Source organism: Protobothrops mucrosquamatus, unplaced genomic scaffold (assembly GCF_001527695.2).
Source record: "Protobothrops mucrosquamatus isolate PMUCROS unplaced genomic scaffold, P.Mucros_1.0 scaffold2420, whole genome shotgun sequence".
Lineage (NCBI taxonomy): Eukaryota > Metazoa > Chordata > Lepidosauria > Squamata > Viperidae > Protobothrops > Protobothrops mucrosquamatus.
The window spans coordinates 334010-343200 of record NW_015388492.1 but is presented as its reverse complement, the minus strand read 5'-3'; the positions used below and the strand labels follow the sequence as shown (position 1 = coordinate 343200).

The following is a 9191-nucleotide window of genomic DNA, read 5'->3' as shown; positions in this document are numbered from 1 at the left end:
GAGTAACCACAAGAGATAACAATATCTGCACACAGGCTCATCAGATCTACCAAAGCTATGATTCACAGTTTCCAGAAATGGGATAATAAAATAACAACATCGAAAAGAACAACTGAAGGGGAGGGAAGTGATTGGTGAATGTGAGGGAATGGCAGGAACTACTGCTATAGTCCCAAGGGTCTAACTTTGGCATCGGGCACAAATTATTCTGTGACTGAAAAGTGGGGCAGCCAAAAATATCCCCCCCCCCCCCCGTGGGTGAAATTTCCAAGGAAGCGGCGGAGGGTTCAGAGTCAGAAATAGGAGAAGAAAGGTTGCTAATTGCAGGAAGGAAAGCTGTGCCAGCAATTGGGGAAATGGAAGCAGCCATCTTTTGAAATGCACCATGGAGTTGGAATCCCCTTCAAAGACATTCCATCCTGAACAACAATCTCTGAAGGCCGGTTTTGTTTCAGCTCTGACTTTGAAACTGATCAAAGCAAAGTATTTTTCAGTGTATTTTGTTCAAATCTGGGCTTTGCCAATCACTAACAGGGTATCTTTAATCTATCTATCTTTCTTTTTCTTTTTCTTTCCTTCCTTCTTTTATCTATCTATATATTTATCTATCTATCTATCGATCATGTATCTATCTGTCATTTATCTCATCTATTTATCATCATTTATCTTTGTCATCTGTCATCTATCAATCTCTATTGATCTGTTTATCTATCTATTTATCTATCTATTTATCTATCTATCTATCTATCTATCTATCTATCATCTATCTATCTATATCTCTATATATCTATCTATCTCTGTTTATATCTATCTATCTATCTATCTATCTATCTATCTATCTATCTATCTATCTATCTATCTATCTATCTATCTATTAAATCTATATATATCTACCTCTATCTATCTATCTATCTATCATCTATCTATCTATCTATCTATCTATCTATCTATCTATCTATCTATCTATCTATCTAATCTATCTATTATATCTGTATCTATCTACCTATATCTGTCTATCTGTCTATCTATCTATCTATCTATCTATCTATCTATCTATCTATCTATCATCTATCTATCTATCTATCTATCTATCTATCTATCTATCTATCTCTATATCTATCTATTATATCTGTATCTATCTATCTATCTATCTATCTATCTATCTATCTATCTATCTATCTATCTATATCTGTCATCTATCTGATTTATCATCTGTATACACACACACACATATATATACATATACACACACACATATACATACACACATACACAGGTATCGTGGTGTACTTAGGGGGCGTGCATAGAGATAAATCTATGAGAAAAAAAGTTGTCTGCAGAAATATATTGTGCTGGACTAAATTACCTTTTTATTCTTTTAGCTGACAAACCACCAAGGAAACCTTTAGTACCAATCGGATAATAAGTAGAATTAAAAACGAGGGGAGAGAAACGCATTGCAGTTAATGTAACCGTTGAGTAAAGGCATGCATAGGATTATACTATCCCTGTGTCAAGATATGTGTGAAAGCCTGAGAATACTCAGGATAATATAGGAGCAATAACACGATATATTTTGGAAAGTGCTTAGGAAGGATCCAAAGAATTTAAGTGCATCGCTATCTTTCCTTTTTTTAAAATATAGATTATCCTTCCAGTATATTTATTAATAGAGAGATAATTTCAGTTTACAGTATATACCTTGCCTGTTGACCATAGGGAAGAGCTGAAAAACAAAGATTGTAAAATATAGAGTCCAGTTCACCGCTAGAGGACAGCAGAGAGATGCAAAATCTTACTCTAAGCCAGGACTGTCCAATCTTGGCGACTTTAAGCCTCGTGGACTTCAACTCCCAGAATTCATCAGCTGGAGAACTCTGGAAGTTGAAGTCCACAAGTCTTAAAGTTGCAAAGATTGGACACCCCTGCTCTAAACCTAGCTGACACCTAAATATCGTAGCCCAAGTTGAACCTTCCTTAAAATCCTTATTAAGCCAACTCAGAAAGCATAGATGGAAAAAACCACAACTATTTTCTGACAGTCGGAGATTCAAGGAGATTACATTTCAGACTTCAGGAGAGCTAGAAGAGAAATTCAGAAAATTGTACTTCCCTTTCAGTTTTCCAAATGGATCGACCTGGTTATAATGAAGCTGCTGTTCTTGTTATGTTAATGCAATCAGCAAAGAAAATGCGTTTTCATTTTTTCTGTTCCGGCCTTAACTAAGATTGTTTCTCTCTCTCTCTCTCTTTCTTGTTTTTAGGCTCGTCCAAAAGGAGAAGGCTTGACTCCATACCAAGGGAAAAAACGCTGCTTTGGTGAATATAAGTGCCCCAAATGCAAGAGAAAATGGATGAGCGGCAACTCGTGGGCCAACATGGGACAAGAATGTATCAAGTGCCATATTAACGTTTATCCTCACAAGCAGGTAGGGAGGGGGTTCAAAAAGAGGGTAGAAATAGAGGTTAGGGGAGGTCCTGGCTGAAGACCCTCCATGGATGATGGCTGGATGTGATGGCCATCAAGCACAGCCCAGCTATGGAGCTCCTCAACCTTTCTAGAATAAGTGTGGAGTGGAGTGGGGTGGAGTGGAGTGGAGTGGAGTGGAGTGGAGTAGAGTAGAGTAGAGTAGAGTAGAGTAGAACAGAATTAGAGTAAAAGAAGTATATAGAACAGAACAGGAGTAGAACAGAAGAATAGAATAAGAATGGAATGGAATGGAATAGAATAGAATAGAATAGAAATTGGAATGGAATGGAATAGAATAGAATAGAATAGAATAGAATAGAATAGAATAGAATAGGAATGGAATGGAATGGAATGGAATGGAATGGAATGGAATGGAATGGAATGGAATGGAATAGAATAGAATAGAATAGAATACAGAGTTGGACGGGACCTTGGAGGTCTTCTAGTCCAACCCCCTGCTCAGGCAGAAGACCCTATACCATCTCAGGAAGTTTCTCCATAGTTCTAGGTTGCTTCTCTCCTTGATTAGTTTCCATCCATTGCTTCTTGTCCTGCCTTCAGGCACTTTGGAGAATAGCTTGACTCCCTCTTCTTTGGGGCAGCCCCTCAAATATTGGAAGACTCGATAGCACAGAGGGGACCAGGAAGTAATTTGATCTGTATGGATTAAGGTCGTTGGCGAGAAATATACAAAATCGGAGGTCAGGGGGGACGAATTGTCTGTTCAGTACTTTGAAGTCATTCACGATTTTTGAATTCACATTGTTAAGTTCACTTTCCTCCGTATTATGATACTTAACGTAGTTATTGACTTTAAATCGTTCCCATAGTTAAGCCAATAGTTATAGTTTATTTAGTGCACGTTTTTGGGAGATGTGAATTTCCCGTCGGATTTTTTTTTTTCCATCCTGCTGCAAAACCCTTTGAAAGAGCTGCTTTGGAATAGACCAAATTATCTGTCTGAAGTTTCTTTATTGTTTAATCACTAAAGTCTTCTGTGTGTGTGTGTGCTTCCTTTGTTGGAGTACACAAAGGGGAAAGGAAATCCTTCTTTATGGGAGGATAATCTCTTGCAGATTCCATAATAGGTCTTGGAGGGAAGATTCCTGGCTGAGGATAGGAAGGCTGGAATGCAAGCAACTCCAGTTTCCTAGAGAGTAATTCAATTCAAGCAAGGAATCCTACACAGCTCAAGGTTTAAGGGACTTTATAGTCTGGAAGGCGCAGCAAAGAAAATGGGGAGTGGGGGGAAGGAATCTAATTGGAGGAGTACAGCAAAACTCTTTCCGGTTATGGAGGATGCTTCGCTGATGCAGTTCACTGAATTCAAAGTAGGTCAACAGGAAAAGGGTCCCTTGCAAAGGAGATTGAGGCTCTCTGACCCGACATGTCAGAAGGCTATGCCAGAAATCCTGCTGGATCGCTGACTCCTTGTTGAAACACATTGCAGAACTAGGGAGGAGAAGGAGGAGGATTTCCCTTCCCCTTTGTGTATTCCAACAAAGGAAACACACACACACACACACACATAGGAGGAGGAGGAGGAGGAGGAGGAGGAGGAAAGAAGAGGAGAAAGAGAAGGAGAAGAAGGAGAAAAGAAGAAGAAGGAAGAGGAGGAGGAAAGAAGAAAGAAGAGGAGGAGAGGAGGAGGAGAGGAGGAGGAGGAGGAAAGAAGAAGAGGAGGAGGAGGAAAGAAGAGGAGAAAGAGAAGGAGAAGAAGGAGAAAAGAAGAAGGAAGAGGAGGAGGAAAGAAGAAAGAAGAGGAGGAGGAGGAGAGGAGGAGGAGGAGGAAAGAAGAAGAGGAGGAGGAGAAAGAAAAGGAGAAGCAGGAAAGAAGAAAGGAGGAGAAGGAGAAGAAGAAGGAGGACAGGAGGAGGAGAAGGAGGAGGAGGAGGAAAGAAAGAGGAGAAGAAGGAGAAGAAGAGGACAGGAGGAGGAGGAGAAGAAGGAAGAGGAGGAGGAGGAAAGAAGAAAGAAGAGGAGGAGGAGGAGAAGAGGAGAGGAGGAGGAGGAGGAGAAGAAGGAAGAGGAGGAGGAGAAAAGAAGAAAGAAGAGGAGAAGAAGAAGAGAGGAGGAGGAGGAGAAGAAGAAGAGGGGAGGAGGAGGATGAGAAGGAAGAGGAGGAGGAGGAAAGAAGAAAGAAGAGGAGGAGGAGAAGAAGAAGAGGACAGGAGGAGGAGGAGGAGGAGGAGGAGGAGGAGGAGAAGAAGAAGAAGAAGAAGAAGAAGAAGAAGAAGAAGAAGAAGAAGAAGTAGTAGTAGTAGTAGTAGTAGTAGTAGTAGTAGTAGTAGTAGTAGTAGTAGTAGTAGTAGTAGTGTCTCTAGGTTATTGGGGTGCAGGAAAAACAAGCCATGTTAAGCCCAACTTTCAGACTAAGGATCTTGAGAAAGAAAGAAAAAAGACTGAGGAATACCTGAGATGCAGGGATGAACGTTTTAGTAAAGATACCAGATCTGAAATGCAGCAGATCATTGGAACTCCAGAGGGCAGCAAATCTGACCTGGGTTTCTGTATCTCATCTGCTTACATAATAAGAACTTGGTGATTCTTGATTTTCATTTTGTCTGCTTTTTATATGATTTATTCAAGATGGATAGTTGTTTATTGTAGCATGAGAACTACAAGTGAAATACAGATGTTTACTTCAGTTTCTTTGGATGAATTTAGGGTTGATTTAAAAAAAAAAGAAGAAAAGAAAAGAGATGGTAAAAACATATAAATATTCCAGATAAACGATAGCCTAATCTGTAAATTAAACATATTGGGAGGAAAGTGTAAACACTGTAAATATCAGTGTTGTGCAAAAACACACATTTATTGAGCCATTGAAAATCATCGGAGGAAGCGGTTTTATGGGAACTGTCAAACTGTGTTTATCCAGCTCATTCACTAATTCAACTCAAGTATGTGTAAGTTTAATTTCATTCGTTGTATCCAGAAATCACTTCAAGTGTGTCAGCGATTCCAGAAATTAGAATTAATGTCCACAAAAATCACTGTGTAAAACTGGATTCCACTAAAAAGCCTTCAGTTTTGGAGGAAAAGAGAAGAAGAGCCACAATTTTATTCTGAAATGTTCATTGCCCCAATTTAATTGACAGTATTATCTATGAGAGAAGAAATAATAAGGTGAACATGATTTATTCATACTCTCCACGTAACCTTGTTTAATGCAGATTAAACCCTAGCCTGCATTAGCCTTAGGACATATCCCTGAAGCTGAAGAAATTTAATTAAGTCTAATGAGGCCTATCCCTTCAAATGGGACAACTATGAATAAAAACTCCAATAAAATATTGTGCTCTTACCTGCAAATCATACTGATTTCTGCGTGCCGGAAGCCGGCTGGGAAGGTTACAAATGGTGATCACGTGACCCTGGGACTATGCAACTGTCTTAAGTACATGTCAGTTGCTAAGCCTCTGAATTTCGATCACGGGGATGCTACAGCAGTCGTAAAGGTGGAAAAACCGGTCATAAGTCACTTTTTTCAGTGCCGTTGTAACTTCGAACGGTCACTAAACTAACTGTTGTAAGCTGAGGATGATGTGCAGTTTAGGACAATTGACAATCCTGGCTAAAATATAAGGCACAAGCAAATGGTAATGTTATCAACAAATTTGAGTTAGATTCTCTGTTTTCGTTTGTCCTCCTGGTTGATTGGCTTACTACTTTTGACTTACACGTTTCCTACGTTTTCTACAAGGTTGCAAAAGGAATAGCACAGTATCTGTTTGGTCAAGCATCAGATGCTGCAAAACAACAAAACAACACACAGAGAGAGATGGTTAAATTTGTAATAGGGATGTTGACTCTGGATGTGAGGGGTGATCTGGCTTTAACATCTGTCACTCCATTCGTTTCCACAGTAGGTTTAGCTGATCTGGCTGGCTAGTCGAGTGTCCCCTTCCTCCCTTACTACTCCATGTGTGTCTTTTCCACTCGGTGTGAAAAGGACAACCATCCCAGATGAGAGTCTTTGGTCAAGGGTGGGTGATGGCTCTGCTCTCCTGCTAGAACAGAGGTCCCCAACCTTTGGGGCACCAGGGACCGGTTCCGTGGAGAGAGGTTTTTCCGCGGACCAGAGGGTGTGTGGTTTTGTGTGTGGCCTGCATCCCACAGATGGGGCTTTGTGTGGACCGGTTGCTGGCATGCCGTGGCCCAGTATCGGTCCATGGACCGGGGGTTGGGGACCCCTGTGCTAGAGCCTCCGAAGAAGCTCAAGTGGTTGACCTCAAATGATCTGTTCATGGTTTGATAATGAACGCCAATCAGATAAACCTAGTGATGATTAATTGAATGGGCAACCTTCTTGTGAAGGTTTGGTGGGCATTTCCTGAGCTGCTTCTTGAAAAAGAACCTTGTGTCTGTCTGGATTCAGATGTATAGCAGCAAAACCTGGGACTTGCTCACCCCAAAGGTGCTTTTTTCAGGAGGCAACTGGACTTTCTTGTTTTTCCTTTGAAGACATTTTGCTTCTCATCCAAGAAGCTTCTTCAGCTCTGCCTGGATGGTGGAGAAATGGGAGGATTTATACTCCTTGCAGACCGCTGGTCATTTGCCTCCTTTTAGAGAGTCCTTGAGGCCACTTGGAGGTTTTTCTGTGTCTTCAGGGTCAGCTGCGTAGTGCAAATGGGTGTGGAGCCTTCTTGGAGCTGTTGAAAGCAAAACGTCTTCAAAGAAAAAACTAGAATGTCCAGTTGCCTGTTGAAAAAGCACCTTTGGGACAACCAGGACCTGGGATGACTGAGCACCTCCATAGACACTGGGGCTGGTTCACGTTTGTCGACTAGGTGTAATCTCTGTGCTTGCCTCCTCCATGCAGAGACCCCTGGAAAAACCCGATGGGCTGGATGTCTCGGATCAAAGCAAAGAACACCCTCAGCATCTCTGTGAGAAATGTAAAGTCCTGGGCTACTACTGCCGCCGGGTGCAATAAAGGAACCCATGGAGACTGCAATAAAGAAGCCCATGGAAGAAACCCTGTGGCAGCACTCAATGGCCAAAAGGGAAGGAGGAGGACCCATCATCTTAAGAACCTTCATCCATCACCAATATTGCCTAACCTAATCATATGCTTTTCCTTTAACTGAATGTAACACTTCTCCCTGTGCGCCTACGGACGTACAACTTGTATCTATAGGTCTATGTGGTGTTATGTGTATTCCTTCCTTAAGGGTCTCACAAAACAAGCCATGTTAACATGGGTGGAGACCAACTGGCCACTGGCTCTTACTGGACTATGCCCGCCATACTCACGATGGATACTCACCAGTACGGTGGTTTTCCGCTGATTGTTTACAGAATTCCAGTATTTTACTCCAAGCGAACTAGTGTTGTTGGTTCCAGAGAGACCTGTTAAGGTCAGGAACATATGCTTGGATGAATTAAGGAGTTGAAGGATGGGGTGGGAACAGGCAGGCATGACTCAAAATGCATTTTATGGGGCGGTATATAAAATCTAAATGCTATTGATCAGTCCTCTTTTAGCTAATGCTGCCAGCTAAAATTCTTGAAAAGCTAAGATCTTAAGAGGTATTACAAGGATGTGATGCAAACATTCAGCGTTCTTGGCGGTGGAGATAGCTTGGAAGTCCTACCGGCTCGCTTGCTTTCCAAGATGGAATCCTCTAAAGCTATCAGGCCTGAGCTATAAGGGAAGAATGAAGGATGTGATGCAAATATCCATTTTTCTTGACTAGGGACGTGGTTTGGAAGTTCTGCCAGCTTGCTTGCTTTCCAAGACTCTTGCAGGGCCACCGAAGAGAGGTTTTTGGTGAGCTTCAGGTTTTTGTTTTGGTTTTTTTTTAATCTGAGGGCTTAAAAGAACAAGTGAATAATTGTCTGACGAGCGGTTTTTATGGGAACGTGACGATGGTAGAACACGTAGAGTGGAACAAGACTTTGTCTTTCTTGTGTAGCAACTTTAGGACAACGGAGGTTCCACGAAAATCCAGGAGGCCTATTTCAGAACAAGCTTGCATAAATGCACTCCTCTTTGCAGGCTGTTGTTGTTTACCCTGACTTCCCATGGCATCTGTTACCTTAACCTTTTTCCTTTAGCTCCCAATGGTGGCTAAATTTCCTATCCTCAGGCCTGCATAACCAACATATGAAGCCAACAAGGGAAGCATCACTTTACCCTCAACAGACAAAGACTATCCAAATTCAGTTCCCCCTCTCCACTTGGGTCTGTTTCTCTACCCATCCTTGTCCCCAAAATAATAATTTCTGGTGGAGTTTGGCTTGTTCCTCCATCAACAATTAATGGTGGAGCCAGCCATGGCTCAGGGGTCTTCAAACTTGGCCCTTTGATGACTTGTGGACTTCAGCTCCCAGAATTCCTCAGCCAGGCACAAGGAATTCTGGGAGTTGAAGTCCACAAGTCATAAAAGGGCCAAATTTGAAGACCCCTGAGCCAAGGTTTCATATCGCTCTCCTCCTCTCCCTTTCACAACAGACACAACGTGGGCATCTGCAGAGGAAAGATTTTCAAACGTCAAAAGTGGCACATTTTGACAATCAAAGCCTATCTGTTTCTGACACGCAGGGGCTAGGCAAGCTTTGATTGCATGTGTGTGGGTAACTTTTTTGATCACCCCCTCGGGTACTTTACTTTCATACCTACACCATTAGAGAGAGGAAGAGAGCAGGAAGAAATGTGACAGTCATCTATTCAATATCTCTGGAGTGGAGTTCTGAAGGCCCAAAATCAAATCCT

At 41.8% G+C, this 9191-nt stretch overlaps 1 protein-coding gene across 1 annotated transcript in view; it reads left to right on the top strand.

Moving 5' to 3' along the window:
* Window positions 1-8270, top strand: part of ZCCHC24 (zinc finger CCHC-type containing 24) — an 11785-nt gene extending 3515 nt beyond the window's left edge. Inside the window, exons 2-3 of the mRNA XM_015824936.1 lie at window positions 2265-2429; window positions 7296-8270. Coding sequence (XP_015680422.1) covers window positions 2265-2429; window positions 7296-7409 — 279 coding nt within the window. The 3' untranslated portion in view covers window positions 7410-8270. The remainder of the gene's footprint in view (window positions 1-2264; window positions 2430-7295) is intronic.
* Window positions 8271-9191: the final 921 nt, after the last annotated feature.